At 35.4% G+C, this 16,470-nt stretch overlaps 1 protein-coding gene across 8 annotated transcripts in view; it reads right to left on the bottom strand.

Annotated features, from left to right (window-relative positions):
• LOC114326119 (cadherin-87A) overlaps positions 1 to 16,470 on the bottom strand; it is a 1,008,603-nt gene that overhangs the window by 270,887 nt on the left and 721,246 nt on the right. For all 8 annotated transcript variants that reach the window (XM_050651140.1, XM_050651141.1, XM_050651145.1 and 5 more), the window contains one exon: positions 4,480 to 4,523. In XM_050651140.1, coding sequence (XP_050507097.1) covers positions 4,480 to 4,519 — 40 coding nt within the window. In that variant the 5' untranslated portion in view covers positions 4,520 to 4,523. The remainder of the gene's footprint in view (positions 1 to 4,479; positions 4,524 to 16,470) is intronic.

Here is a 16,470-nt window from a genome sequence, read left to right as displayed (position 1 = left end):
TACAAATACGTGAGAGTTTTTTAGCCAAAACTCTAAACTAAAGCGGTGTCCAGCTACTCTGAATTACAAATTGATACTGACTGCGTGACTAGAGATGATACGAAATACTAGGAACAGGTATTTCGTAATAGGTATGACCATATAACGTAACGTAACAGTTACCGGTTTTCTAAAATACTAGTTCCAGTTCCATTTGTTCAAATCCGGTGGTATTTAACTGGTACTTGTAGACAATACAATAAGGTCTATAATCGTTACTCGATACGCGCTGTGGTGGTATTTGTAATAAGTACCTGATACGCACTGGGAACAGTTTCAGTTACATTTTGTGGGCAGGGTATTACTTTGTAGGTAGTTTTACTGAGGTTTTTCGGGTCCTACGGGCTCGGGATTATTACGGTTTACGGTGGGGTATGCCAGATATGAATGTATCATATTGGTTCCTTCGTTTTACTATATTCTAGTCTAGAAGTATTTTAGTTTTATTTTGTTTGTAGTAGATCTACCGAAAAATCGGTAGCTGTGGCATCAAAACCGACTGCGACTCTGTGACAGGAAAATATAAAAAATACTAGGTTAAAAAGTAACTAGTATTTGGAACAAGTATGAATATGGAACCGGAACGTAACGTAACTGTTACCGAAAAATGCTCATTTGTATCATCCCTATGCGTGACCACATTCAAATTATCACTGCCTCGCCTATCAGGACTAAGAGGAAATTTCTTCGAAATTTCTGTGAGGTAGGTAAAAACACATGTTTTGAATATTTGCTACCCCGGATTTCCTGGGTACACGTTTTCGGTGGGTAGAAACAACTTTTGAATATATACAAAAAAAAAGGATACTGGCAAACATTGTTGAAGTCATAAAACAAATGAACAATAACAACACAACAAAAATTAAAACAAACGACATCACTACGGCCAACATATCAACACCAGGAGGAATCAGGCAGGGAGACAGCATCAGTCCATTTCTATTCAATATGCTAATGGATGAAATAATAGAAGATGTGGAATCGCTACAACTAGGATACAGACCCGGCCACAGTAGAATCAGTATAGTGTGCTATGCGGATGATGCAGCTCTGATTGCAGAGGACGAGGATGACCTACAAAGACAACTTTATCGATTCTATCAAGCATGTCGACGACTCAACATGAATATATCCAGGCAGAAAACAAAATGCATTACCATTGCGAAAGACCCAATTAGATGCAAGCTAGTGGTAGAGGGGAAATCCATAGAACAGCTAAACTAGTTCAAATATCTAGGTGTAGAGTTATCAAGTTATCATGACCCAGCCAGAGACCTTAGAAGACAAATTAACAAGGCCGCTGTCTTGTCCGGATGTTTGAGACATGTGGTCTGGAATAACCCATATATGAGAATGGACAGCAAAGTTAGAATTTATAAAACTTGCATCAGACCTGTTATCACCTATGGCATTGAATCAAGAGAAGACACCAATAAAACCAAAAGCATGCCACGGACAACCGAAATGAAGACACTAAGAGCAATAGCAGGGAAGACAAGAAGAGATAGAATACGAAACAACATCATCAGGGAACAATGCGGCGTGCAAGATGCAGTCAGATGGGGCAGGCAAAGACGAAGAGAATGGTTCAGTCATGTAAAAAGAATGGAGGAGCACAGACTACCAAGAATTGCTCCAGAAAGAAAACCAGCAGGCAAGCGTCCACCGGGTAGACCACCAAAAAGATGGAGAGATAGCTGGCAGTCTACCTCTCAAGAAATACTTCAACGTCGGAATTAACAGATCGACAGATCTACAACAAGTATAAGAAGAAGAAGAAGATATACATATATTTAGGTTTATTTTCATTGATTAGGAGCCCCATCTTCTCTGCTTCCTTCTCGAACCTCACGAAAGTCTCATTAACCTTTTTTTTAACATCCTTGTATTATTTTCTTAATAATCTAATACATATTCAATACAACTTATATTTTATTCGTAACCTATATAGTATAAAATTAGCCGTCCAAAGCTGTCTACATCGAAATGCACTACTGTTAATAAAATATTCTAACGAGTTTTGCGCTAATCTATACATAAACAGATCCGGGAAGTTTTTCAATTATCCACTCAAAGTGCTAAAGGAACTTTCATTAGGAAAATTTTTAATCAAATACGGCGGAATAATTAATGTTTACGCTAGTTCTGGAATCAGGTTGCACAATGTTAATTAGGAGTTGCTTCTTATAACGTCACGGATATCTCCATTACCATAAAATAAAACTTGCCGTTTTAAACTTTTAGAATAACTCATATAATTGGTTTCTTTGCTTTTGTTCGTTTTTTAGTTGCTAAAAGTAACTATTAAAATTCAGAATATGGGCCAAAAATAGTGTAGACAGAAATGTACTATACAAAGCCAAGGTAGCATTCAATATACCAATACACTTAGTAAAATTGGTAAAAGAAACCATCTCAACAGTCGAATGTAAGGTTAGAGTGCATAATGAAATATCAAGAACTTTCCAGACACAAATACGACTTCTACAGGGAGAGCATTGAGCAACATTGAGAGCAACATTGTTCTAGAGAATGTGGAATAAAAACAAGAGGAACCATTATTAGTAGGAGTGTAAAAATACTATCGTATGCGGATGTCACATCGATATCATAACAAGAAGGAAGGCGGACCTGGTCCAATAGTTCATGGCAAAGGAAGCAGCAGCAAAAAGAATGGGGCTACACGTTAACACCAATAAAATAAAGTATATGAAGGCAAACAAAAATAACAATAAGCAAGTAGCAAAACCCAAAAGATCTAACGTTTGGAACATATAATACTTTCGAAAAAGTAAAAGAGTTCCTATATGTATGTAGGATCACAAATCTACCAAAGTAACACAATAACTGCAGATATCGACAGACTTATACCTATATCTAGCAAATAGAGCATACTATGGATTAAAGAAACTTTTAACATCAAACACAGTCACAAAAAGAACGAAAATATAACTCTTAACAAGCTCGTCATAACTTACGCGTCAGAAACGTGGACATTGAAAAAAAAAATGAAAAAGGTTTAGGCTGCTTTGAACATCCTCAGACATAGACATATTTGTAAACGCGCTCAGGAAAATGGACGTATAAAACAATCATATAACCCGTTGTGATGTATGGAAGCGAAACTTGGACGATAACAAAAGCAAACGAAGAGAGACTACGTGTTTTGGAAAGAAAAATCCTAAAGAAGATCTTTGAGCCTGTGCTGGATGAAGCATCAGGATAATATAGGATAAGAACTAACAAAGAGCTCGAAGAACTTTACCACTCCAATGGACAGGACACCTCAGAAGACATTTTGACCAAAGAACAATAAGACTGGTGTGGGAGGAAGTCCCAACTGGAAGAAGACCAGGCGGACACCCTCGACTCCGGTGGTGAGATAATATAGCAGGAGACCTGAACACTATGGGCATGGAGAATTGGATGTAGGTTAGCCGAGTCGGCTAAATCCCACAAAGGGTTGTAACGCCACGCAGTAAGTCAGTAAGTAAGTCCAGGAAAATGGATGGATGAAGTGGAAAGAAGCGAGTGGTGTGTTGTGTGACAGAAAAATTCCAATGAAGCTGAAGGGAAAATTCTATAAAACAGCCATAAGACCGGCTATGATGTACGGAACTGAATGTTGGGCAGTGAAAAAGAAAGAGGAACAACGAATGTATGTGGTGGAAATGAGAATGCTTAGATGGATGAGTGGAGTGACAAAGAAGGATAAAATTAGAAATGAGTATATTAGGGGAAGTCTAGGTGTGGCACCAATTGATGCCAAAATGAGAGAGCATAGGTTAAGATGGTTTGGTCATTTTCAACGTCGAGACGTTAATCACCCAATACGAAGATTAGCTGAAGTGCAGATTCCTGGAAGAAGTAGGAGAGGAAGACCAAAGAAGACCTGGGGGGAGACGATAAGGCAGGACATGTTGGTAAAGGGGATTAACATTGATATCACCCAAGATAAAATTTTGTGGAGAAAGTAGGGAATTTTGTAGGGAAGCCGACCCCGCGTAGGGATAAGGCAAAGAGAATGATGATGATGATGTTTTAGTGTTATATTGAATAAGCAATAGAAGATCCGTCTATGTAATTTTGTTTATTGGATATATTTCTAAAAATGTCAAATTGGAATGTAAGTTTATTGTTGTAAAATAAATATACCAAGCATTGTTGAAATATAGCTATTTGTATAACAAGGGAGAAAAGTGCTACTTTTCGTCCCGAGAATGACGTTTACTGCCCGACGCGTAGCGGAGGCTTAATTTTAAGCGCGAGCTTAAAATTATTTGGTTTAAGCCTCATTATGCCTAAGCCTCAAATTGAAGTGGAAATACAGGCATCTAAGTTTAAGCTGAGGCTTAAAGTAAGTTTTGGCTTAAGTGCGGTTGGAAATACCAGCACTAAAGAATATAGGACATATTGTTACAATTTCGTATTGTACCTTACCTTTTATAAGAAATATCAGCAAATAACTCCAAAACTTCATATTTCTGAAACAAAAAAATTCAAAATTACTACCAGTCTTTACTGAATTAAAAAAGAAAGATGCGTTTTTAAGTGTTCCAGTAACTAAATCAGAACAGTTTTTTCACAGTTCTGGCTGAGCAGATTACAAGCAAGATTTCAAAAAGCGTTAAATGCCTTTTAAATAAATTACCGTCTCAAAAACGATAACCGAAGCGAAGTCCTAAACTTATCGATTATACATTAGGGCTGAAGAATAACGGAAAACGGAATCTTTCTCTGTGATTTCTGGCGAAATAACAATGAAATAAACAGTTCTCTACTAATTGGTTCTCGTGCCAGCTAATCATAAATTATACTCAGGATATCTTGATTTTCGGTTTCGACTTGATATCGGTTTCGTGATGTTGTGTACGAGGATAATTGATTTGCTATCCAACTACTCAATTCATCTAATTTTTTTTAAACATATAATCGTACATATGATAGGTCTGGATCCCGCATAAGAAAAAAAAGTTGATTAATAGCAAGCCGAAAATTTGTTAATAGCTTAACGGTGTCTAGTCGGACAAACTTTGATATATGGGAACACTGGAACAGGGGAAGTTTTAATAGTGGAACATGTTAAAAATTTGGAACGTCAGAAGTATTTTGTCGGACAGAACTTCCAATTGATTTGCTGCCCTTTCATTAAACTCTCATGCAAAAATCAGACTGATGTTTATCACCAACTGGGCATTTTAATGAGTGGAACACGAAGAACATGTCAAATGTCAGGAATCATGTTGGTTAGTAATGGCATTTTGATTTTTGTATGAGAGTTTAATGAAAGGGTAACAAATCAATTGGAAGCTCTGTCGGACAAAATACATCTGACGTTTTCGTAGTCTGACGTTCCAAATTTTTAACCTGTTCCACAATTAAAACTTCCCCTGGTAAACCACTAACCCTAGGTAATAATGAATTTAGAAAACTGATGAACCACGAAGTAAGACAATTTTTGAAAGGAGAAGACTCATGTGGATGGGACATATAGAAAGGAGAAATCTACAAGCAGTTATCGAGAAAATTACCATATGGAGGAAAATCTCGTGGTCTACCTAATTTTAGTATCAGGCAGACCACGAGGAAAATCCAAAACCAGATGGGAGAGCCAGACAGTCTAGGACCTTAATAAGATGCGAGTCAGAGAATGGGTAACCATAAGCAAAAACAGGAACGAATGGAGAAAAATTGTAGAAGATGCCACGTCACACAATCAATTGTAAAACCAAAATGTTAATGCGGATTGATTCACCACGACAAACGAATCGGAAGAGCCCATAGAGGGTGGCAATCACTCCGCTAGGAGTGTAGATGCCATGATGATGAATTAATATTTATATAAAGTTGGCAAACGTCTACACCGTTTTAAACAGTAAATACCTCAACAATTTATATACTTTATTCATGTAAATAAGTACTCAAATAACACAAAAACCTGCGACAAACTTAACAAATAAACACAAACTGCAGCTGTGGCTAAGCCGAAGAAACAATAAGTTGTACTCCAAGTCCTTTAAGCCCTCAAAGTTCTTACGCGGCCGCTGACAATCCGATTTAAATAATTGGCTTGTTGCGACTTTGACGACACTAACTCTAATTCTAGAGGTTATGCAACGTTCTAGTCCTCGTTAATTATAAACTGCTATGCAAAGGACGATAGACCATCCTTCAAAGTTTGTTTTTAGTGCCGAAGAGTGGAGGTACCTACCACCGCGCACCGCACGTTTCCGTGTCGGTTGGAGTTACTATACAAACAAGTTATAGAGTGCAACAGTCGCGTCAAGTGAGACGTCTCGCAATTAGAGCTGAAGGAACAAGATCATGCGAGAGTTTTAGGCCATGTATTTAACTAATTTCATAGAGAAATGTTGTCAGGAAAAGTGGCATTATAATAGACATCGAAGAGAATATAGTTTTTATTTTAATCATAATATAAGTGCATAGGTATAAGGTTTAAGAGAGAAACTCAACTTATTACCTACAAAAGTGGACAACATCAACCACAAATAGACTACTTCATGATAAGGAAAGAAAACATACGTGAATGCAAGGACTGCAAGGTAATAGTTCGCTGTTGCGCGTGAAAAGGGGGACAAGTCATAAAATGTGAAAACGAGAAAAACACTATTTAAAATTTTACAAAAAAATGATGTTTTTTTACAGATGTTTTGAATGATAATCTACTTGAAATTTGTTTTTACATGTTCTTTTCCTACATGGATTAAGATTTTTTTGCTAAGTATTTGGGAAAAAATATGTTTAAAACGATATTTGTTTGACTTACCTCGTTTTTCACAAATACTCACATGACTTACCCCCTTTGTAGTTGAACATAATAACGATAACACAGGATAATGGAAAATTTTATTACGTTAATACAAGCTTACTTAAGTGCTACATTATATTTATGTACTAAAAACATTAAACATAAATTACTTATGCATACAAATCTAGCTACAAGATACTTCAAACTTTTAATCGTCGTCAGAAGTTGATGAATCCGGGAGCACATCAGCTAAGTCTTTATCTGTGGGTAGATTTTTGTAAAAGTCCCACAGTGATTCTGATATATACGGCAGTAAGTCCATCAGGTGCTTTTTCTTTTCTATCGTTATCGGCACAGGCTTGTTATATGCCTCCTTGGGTAATAAATTTATAGCCGCTTTTTCCCTCTTTTCTAAATCTACGGTCTTAAAAGTTTCTTCTTTGTCAAAGGACAACTTGTATTGAAACTGGTTAGATTTTTCATACCGTAACCAACGAAATTGTCTCCAGTTTATCTTGTTATTTTGAGTATCAGTTTTGCGGTTAACTATAGTAGGAAAAATGAAAGAATACCCATGAACGAACATATAAAACACGCTGTATTTTCCTGTCACCGTGTCACACAAAAAATTGGCCAGCGCAAGTACATGTAATAATTATTGTTACATGTACTTGCATTAGACAATTTTCTTTGTGACACGGTGACAGGAAAATACAGCGTGTTTTATATGTTCGTTCATGGGTATTCTTTCATTTTTCCGACTGTAATACAGAATTAAATAAGCCACCAAAAGTAAGAAACGCAGAGCGCTGCATTTCTGTAACTAAAAATTGACGTTTCCTCCCTACTTGCCGAATTAGGTGAGCCCAATCATGTGGATGTTCTATTTGACTACTAAATTTTTTCTTCTTTTTTTCTATTAAACCATGATCCGTATCGCACTCCATATGTGTATGGCCTGGTATTAAAAACTTGTGTTCAATAATTTTTAAATTTGCAGAGCATTGTAAAGCAGTTAAACAAGCTGCTGTTATGAGCCTGTTCTTATTCTGGCCAGGACAGCAGTCTGAATACATTATTACGTGTTCAACTTTAGGATCTAAATCTTTTGTTAGGTATTGATATAGGCAGGAACTAATTTCATTTCCGCCCCGTTTTGCTAAAGATTCATGCCATAAATAGCAGTGGGCTTGTGAGTTATCACAGTCGTGAACTGTAAGATTAAATGTCCACAATTGCCTCTTGTAAAACGACTCACCACTGTGGAGGTCTGGTGTTGGCAGGCATTGCTGGAGATCAAAAGTAATAGTTTTCATTTTAGCATTATCCTTAGTCAGAAATTTATCGTCTTCTTTGTTTTTATATCCTTGATCAGCTTGTAAATGGTGTTCGTTTAACTCTTCTTTTAGTAGTTTTATTTCATCCTCATTCTTGCACATAGTAATTTTCATTTTTAATTTGTCACATTTACCGCATGTGTCTTTCTTAGGTTTCTTTATAGTGATGTTAAGGCTGTGAAATATGTTTTGGTACATTTTACGATTAATAAAATTATGTGGGTAAATCTTCTTGTAAGCTTCATAAATAGCAGTGAGTGTGTAGTTTGAAGGTAAATATTTCCTCGATGACTGCCTTCTTGTATAGTGACTTTCATATAAGGGGATAGATAAAATGTGATCCCTTGCCCTTATTTTTTCATCATCTGATACCTTCTTCCGATTTTCATGATATCCTCGTTGGTCTAATGTCATTACGCCTGATATTTGAGAACATTTTTTCGCTACTATAACTTCTATGAATTTCTTACTAATATTATAAGTTTTCATAAAACAGTCCTTGCAAGCAACAGAACGAACGCCATCAAGAGGGAAATGATAAATTATGGTATGCTGTCGGTACCGTTGTTTGCTTGGGTCAGAACACCTAATTCGCATAGAACTCTTCTCTTTAACATCCATGAGAGCAGCTATATATTCTAACCTACGATTGTAGCTTCCCATTTCCCAGAATTCTTTAAAAAGTTGCAAGCGAACTTCGTCCTTTATTTTTTCCTTGCACTTATTTCTACATAATTTCAGTTCTTGCATAGTTTTTTCTTTAATCTCTTTTCCAGTTCTTGTAACATACGCCTTACCAAAATTTCGTTTTTCTCGTCTCTCTTGTCTCATTTTTCTCGTTTCTTTGTTCGTGCGTTTTTTAACTTTCTCGTGGACTTGCCCGTCTAAGTTATATTTGTCTACTGCAGTATTATTTATATCTTCTTCTGAATTGGCTGTTCTTTTTTTTCTTTCTACTATATCGCTGTCCGCGGCAAAGCTATCATATTTTTCATCCTGCGCAGGGACAAAATTTGGATCTGCAATACTATCATCTGATGAAAAATCTAATAGATCCTGAATTTCATCTGGAAGTGATGCAGCAACGCTACTGGCGTAGGACATCTCAGACTCATCTCGGGCATGTTGCTCTAAAATGCAACAAAAATAAAATTAGCTAATAAAATTTTTATTAGCAAACAACAAAAGAACGACACTAAATGCGCATTTTGTTTTTGTTCATATAATTTCTTCCATAGTTTGTATTACGTGTACCCACTTTTAATAAAATTATTTATTACTTACCAGGAGGAAAGGTTTTCTGCATTGGTATAATCCCTTCCAAGTAATTGTCAGCATTTGTACATCTTTTATTGCAATTTTCTAATACAGTTTCCTTATCTGAACAATATATACGAACATTCTCTTGTTCATCTGTAAAACAATATCCCATTTATTTTATTTATTCTGTGTACACATTATACATACAGAAACAACTGGATAATTTTAGATTACAGTAAAAATATTCTACCACTACCAGTGAAAAATAAATTATTATTTTACTTACCATCGGCATTTAGCATATTTAGAATTTGTTTTCCTCTAGACATTTTTTAATTTTCACTTATTATATTGGTATTACTAAATTTAAACAAATATTTTTATTTTGCAATAATAATCACAACTATGACTCGTTTTGCATACTAATTTATAGGTTATGTGTGTTAAGTTGGTTGCTCGCTACATTAAAAGCTAACCGTGAATAAGGGGGCAAGTCAAGTTGTCTCATTATTCACTAAGAGAAATACTGATATGGGCAGTGCCAAAAGGAATATGTTAACATATCCCTTTTTACACTAAACTTTATGTACTATTTTGTAAGTGCCTCTTTTGGAACAATCAACTTTACATACAAATTCAGCTACATTGACTAGTCCCCTTTTACACACAATTAAAACATACTTTTTTCAACCTATATTTGAGTTAATCCCGTTTTCATCAAAAATTGACTTGTCCCCTTTTTTACGCCCAACAGCGAGTTAGTAGACAGTAAGCCAACAACATAAGCCGCTGGTTCTGGACATCGACGTAAAAAGCGAAACTAAACAAAAATATCGGAGAGGACCACAAAACATCAAGTGGTGGATGCTAAAAGATGAGAAAGAAGGTCTATTCAGGGAAAGAATAGTAGAAAGAATATGTTGGAACATGAAAGGAAGCCCTAACACAATTTGGAGAAAAATGGCCAATATTATTAGAGAGACGGCTATTGAAATACTTGTAAAAACGTCAGGAAAGAAGTTTGAGGATAAAGAGACTGGGTGGTGGTCAAATGAAGTACAAGGAAAAATAAAAGAGAAGGGAAAATTATATAAAAAGTGGCAAGAAACCAGATCGGACATATGTAGATCTTCAAAACTATATGGTCGCCAAAAAGGAAGCGAAAGTAGCAGTAGCAAAAGCTAAAGCAGCAGCGTATTCAAACCTATACGATCAACTTGATACCAGGGAAGGCGAAGCAAAGATAAATAAAACAGCCAAACAGAGAGCAAAGAAAGCAAGAGATTTTAATAAGATAATTTTAATTTAAAGGGTGAACAGGGAAAGTGTACTTTTGAAGTGTGTAAAACAAATAATTCCTAGCTGAGCGCTTTCGGCTTATAAAGCCATCTTCGGAGCTATGGTCAAAAGGTTCAAAATACCACTATGAAGAGAGATGGATCCCATGTACGATATACAAAAAATACTTCTATTACTTGTGCAGTTTTTTTAATGATGGAAAAAATATAGAAAAAAACCTTGTCTGTTGAAAAAAGTTGGTCAATTCTTACTGTTCTTGTCGGAAAAATTGAAAAAACATGTATATTACAAGCACAAAAGACTTTCACGAAAAACTACATTATATATAACAAAAATTTTATCATGGTAAGGTCGAGAGACCTTACCATCTGATGTGTGCTGTGTTAGTATTAGAATGCATATGAAGAATGAATTCATACTGCTGTGTCATCTTTTGTTACCGGAATAATACCAAACAATACCAATACATGTACCTACAAACTGGTCCAAGAATGATGAACTTGAAAATCGGAGCACATATAATAAAGTTGTATTGGTATTGTAAAGTTAATTGTCAAACTTAATAAAAAATTTTGGGTGGCGGAATTTTGTGCCGGTGAGTGTATATTATATGTTGTTTGTTGTTCTCATCCACGTTTTATCTGCTATCTCTTTTAGGTAATCGTGCCGTCTCCTTATATGGATGTTCTTTTTCTTCTTTTCCCTTCAGAGTATCTTCATTTTATGGTTTTCCATTCCATTTTTCGTTTTTTATATTCGTGCAATATATTCTTGCGTAGTTCCATGTTAATGCTGTGATTATTTCTGTTATACCCGTTCTTCTTCTTCTTCTTCACGTGCCATATCAGAATTATCCGACGTTGGCGATCACTGCATTTGATATCTGAGTCCATTCACGAATACTTTTAAACCAAGAAATATGTTTTCTTCCTACACATCTACGGCCCTGTATTTTGCCTTTAAGGATCAGTTGTAATATTTTATATCGACTTCCCCTCACTATATGTTCCAGATAAGACATTTTTCGATGTTTAACAGTCTTTAGCAGTTCTCTATCTTTGTTGACACTCCTTAGTACATACTTCGTTAGTTTTCCTTGCTGTCCAGGGTATCTTCAGCATCCGTCTATGAATCCACATTTCCAATGCTTCAATTCTGTTCATGATCGATACTTTTAGCGTCCACACTTCTGCACCATAGAAAAGTACAGACTAAATATAGCACTTAACCATTCTTTGTCTTAGTTCTAAACTGAGATGATTATTGCAAGGAAATGACTTCATTTTCATAAAAATAGTTTTAGTCATTGCTATCAAGGGCGCCCATATAAAAATTTTTAGGGGGGGGCCAAACGTGAAGATGTTGCACATTACATTTTGTATATTTCGGATGACAATATATACAGTAGACTCTCTCTATAACGAACACGGATATAACGAGGTTTCGCTTATAACGAGGTACATTAGGTGTCCCATGAAATCCCTATTGAACTATAACGCTCTATAACGAGGCATATTTGGTTATAACGAGGAAAATTTAAATCGAAGAATACTTGTCTTTACCTGTTTTTAGCGTTGTAATGGTCATAAATAAATAAATGCCTTAACTACCTGTACATAGAAATGCCCAACGTCTGTCTTATTATCGAGGCCAGTGCTATAATAAACTCGGCCACCTGTAATAAACATCTGCCTGTTTATCGACCGATATTGAATACTATAGGAAATTTACAATCTATGGCGGCGAAGTCTCATTGTTCACTGTTCAGGTTGACCATCGACACATAATAAACTACGTAAGAGGCATCAAAAAATTTCATTATTATTATTGTTTGATATAACGAGATCCGCTTATAACGAGATAATTAATTCACCATTTCAGTTCTCGTTATAGAGGGAGTCTACTGTAGTTTAAACCACCTAAAAAACCTAGTTTGAACCCTGTTGTGAGGAATTACTCATACATTTAAACACTAGACCAAGTTTTTAAATGGAAATGTCATGGGTACCACAAAAGTTGGGCCTCTCTTTAAAACCCGTTTGAAAAGAATACAATGCTTGCAAAGCCTTCCCTTCAACTTTGGCGAGCAGACTAACCATGAGTGTGTGTCTATTATATATATAAAACTAACGTTTTTACTTTAAAATCTTAAAAAGGAGCCCCCTTTATTTTTGCAGATATAGAATCCTTATGAAAAATAAGGCACACATATTCCAAACATTTTTAGAATTTTTGATAGATGGCGCAAATAAATCGCATTTTCCGAATATAGCGCCATCCGTCAAGTCAACAATTCTAAAAAAGTTCGAATAAATGTTACTTATTTTTTGAGGAGGAAACTCAATCTGCAAGAAAAAACGGGGGTTCCTATTTAAGATTTTAAAGTTAACTTTCACCCCACCTCCGGAGTGTGGAATGAAAAATCCTGTTTGGTGTCATTCTATAGATTTTTGAAAAATATTAAACACGTGTTTTTTAGTTTTTATTTGGAAGTATATTTCTCGAGATATTAGACCGTTTCTATAATTTTGCTGTGGTATCACGATATACCGTTTTTTCCGATTATAGCGCTATCTATCCACAATTCGCAAAATGGCTCAAATAAAATTTGCTTATTTTTACAACGAAAATCCAAATCTGCAACAAAAATTAGGGGTTCCATTTAAGATTTTAAAGTTACCCCCCGCTCCACACCCAGGGGTTGAAGTGGTGGACTTGTTTAGTGTCATCGCATAGACTTTTGAAAATTATTGAACATGTATTTTTCAGTTTTTCGATCCGATGTTCATTTCGCGAATTATTCGGCCTTTCCGCTACTTTTGGGACACCCTGTATATAACACTCATGCATCATGAAAGATCGCCTGTTTTTCATTTAAATAAAATTGTTCTGTTCACCATAATGAACACTTTAAAAATAATCTACTTACTAAAAAAATACTTTTGCAAACTAAAATTTGACTATGCTCAATACATTTTAAAAATTATTTTTCAGTATGAATTTTTTCAAAATATAAAATATAATTACTATTTTATACCAGTTGTTAAAGACAAATGGCTCATTAGTGATTATCGATCAGAGATCTAATTTCTTGCTGATATGGTTTTTTTGCAGTATGATTGATTGCAATGATTCATTTAATTTGTAATTTTGGGTGTCAATTACAGTGTATATGTTTCCCACGCCTCTAATCTCTTTCAATGTTTTCGTTAGTAGCATACCGTGATTGTGGGAAATGTGTATTATGCACATTCCATACAGACCACTGTCGCAGACACAAAGATTTTCTGTTAAACTATTAATAACTACCCAATATGTGATTTTTTTTTATTAATAAATATGTTGTTTACAATTTATCTCTCAAAATTATCCAATATTGTTTTGACAAAAATACGTTTATGTAATATAAATTTAATTTTTTTCTTTCCCGAAAAGCTAGGGGGGGGCCACGGCCCCCCCCCTGCCGTGTGTATGGGCGCCTATGATTGCTATTCTACGTTACATCCGTTACCTTTGTTTTATCTCTAAGTTGTTCATTTCAAAGTGTCTCTCAGAGTAACTCCTACTATTTTTTTTAATGAAAGGAAGATATTTAGGATGTACACAGAAATTCTTTCCACGATAGAGGTTTTCAGATTTGCGGAACTGGGACTTCTCATTTCTTTAATATGTCGCTACAGCGCATAGTGGTCCAAAACCCGGAAAAGCTGGCCAAAAGTAAAAAAAATTAGTTAAGAATAACGAGTATTTTATACGCACAGTCTTGTGCGTGTATCTCGAAAACGAAGTGCGCAAATTCAAGTCTGCAAAATGGAGGATATTCGTGGAGCCATCTCTAATAAAAGGCGATAATATCAAAATATTTGTATATGTGTTATATTTAGTAGATTTTAAGTTGAAGTTAAGTAATAAGAAAGTATATATTTTGAAAAAATTAAATTATCAGATAGCCAAATAGTTATGTATTCCATCGAATTTCAAGATGTTACTACAACCATCTTTTAGCTTAAATTTATCTCTTTAAGATTAAAGCTGCCACTATCTGCCCCTTTGGTTTTGCGAGAATTTTTTGTACAAGCGCTCTGCGCTACGAGTTTCAATATGAATCGTTAAATACGCAGAATAAACAAATCATGCCGCAGCATTCAGGTAGTTGTTATGACTGTAGATCTTTAGTTATTTCAGTATCCTAGGGTAAAATCGTAGATAAATGGATCAGGTACAGCATTGTTGAAAAATAAAGTAAAAATTAATTTTGACTTTCATATGATTATTAATAGAATTTAAAGTTGGAATAAAAAATTGACGGATTGAATCCGCCATTTTGTTTTTTGAAATTTCGATTTCGGATTCGTAATCAGCAACCTCAAACACGCCCGGATATCAAATTTCGACGGTATTACATATATTTAAAACACATAAACCCGCCATATTACATCCGCCATTTTGCTTTTTGCAATTTAGACTTCGGATTCGTAATTAGCGACCTCAAAAACCCCTGGATGCCTAATTTCATGTAAATCAAAAAACGCTTTCATATTTTGGCCATCTTTCCGGTTTTTGGACCACTTTGCAGCGTCCCAATTTCGAATTATTTTTATAATTCTGCTTAAATATACAGTTTGGCTTCATTTTTGGTTTTTTAAGAAGGTTTTGCAGTGTAATCAAAAATATCGTTTAAGTCCTGGCCTACATATAAGCCGTGGCCATTGCTTCAGGATCTGCATTCTCACTGATTTAACTGTTGTCATTTACAAGAATGCGAACGTAAAACGTCAGGGGGATAGGGATAGGGGTAACACGGTAGTGAGAAACGTATAATTGAGTTGTGGAATTGTGCAAAAGTTTACGAGAGCAGACAAACTCAGAAATATTACGGTTGACGTGTTTGCTAGTTCGTTTTTGTTTAAGTTGACGTTAGAGAAGCAGAACGAACGGACCGTACAGTTGCCAGAACATATCCAAATTTGCTACAAAAATTAGTTATGTTATAACTTATGAAAGTTAAAATGAGTAAAGCTATTTAACGTCATTTAGAACAAACCATACTGCGTTGTGAAAAACACATCGCTTTTAATAAAAATAACATCCAAATTCTACATTTAACGATAACATTTGGTAATTATTAACAGATTATCCAACCTCCGTAGCGGAGATGGCACCTCAAGAAGAAAGAACAGATTATCAGATTATTTCAGGATTTAGTTATACAAGAAGTAAATGTTCAAAGTATTTTAATTTTGAAAGATGGACTTTGCGGAGGGCCGTATGTTAAACTTTAACTCGTTTAAAATTGAATGATTTGACCTGTGGTCGATCCACGGAATTCGTAACCTTCTTCTCAAAGAGAACATTTTAGTGGCATCTGCTTGTCTTAGGGTCCAAGATTGACATCTGAAGCTCTGTCACTATTGGGAATATTAAGGTCCGGTTTCACAAAGTAAAGTTAAGAGATAACCAGAGGTTACCCCGATCGATAATATCGGGGTAACCTCTAGTTATCTCTTAACCACAAGTTAAGTTTACTTTGTGAAACCGGCCGTAAGCAGTTGACCAACCTCATTTTTCGGCCATCTTTCCTACGGTGACTTTGCTAGATCACATCTACGTTTTTTCTTCCTGTAGTGACCTGTGTTTGTGATTAATGGTCCCAGAAACAAGGATGAAAGGAAATAATTGTCTGAAACTGATTGATTTAGCTTTGGGCGATTAATTGGTGTTGGATCATATTTAAGAGTCCTCCATAGTTCTTACAACGTACCCTTA

The sequence above is a fragment of the Diabrotica virgifera genome, chromosome 5, assembly GCF_917563875.1.
Source record: "Diabrotica virgifera virgifera chromosome 5, PGI_DIABVI_V3a".
Taxonomy (NCBI): Eukaryota; Metazoa; Arthropoda; class Insecta; order Coleoptera; family Chrysomelidae; genus Diabrotica; species Diabrotica virgifera.
The sequence above is the reverse complement of the archived record's forward strand: the minus strand, read 5'-3'. Positions and strand labels throughout refer to the sequence as shown.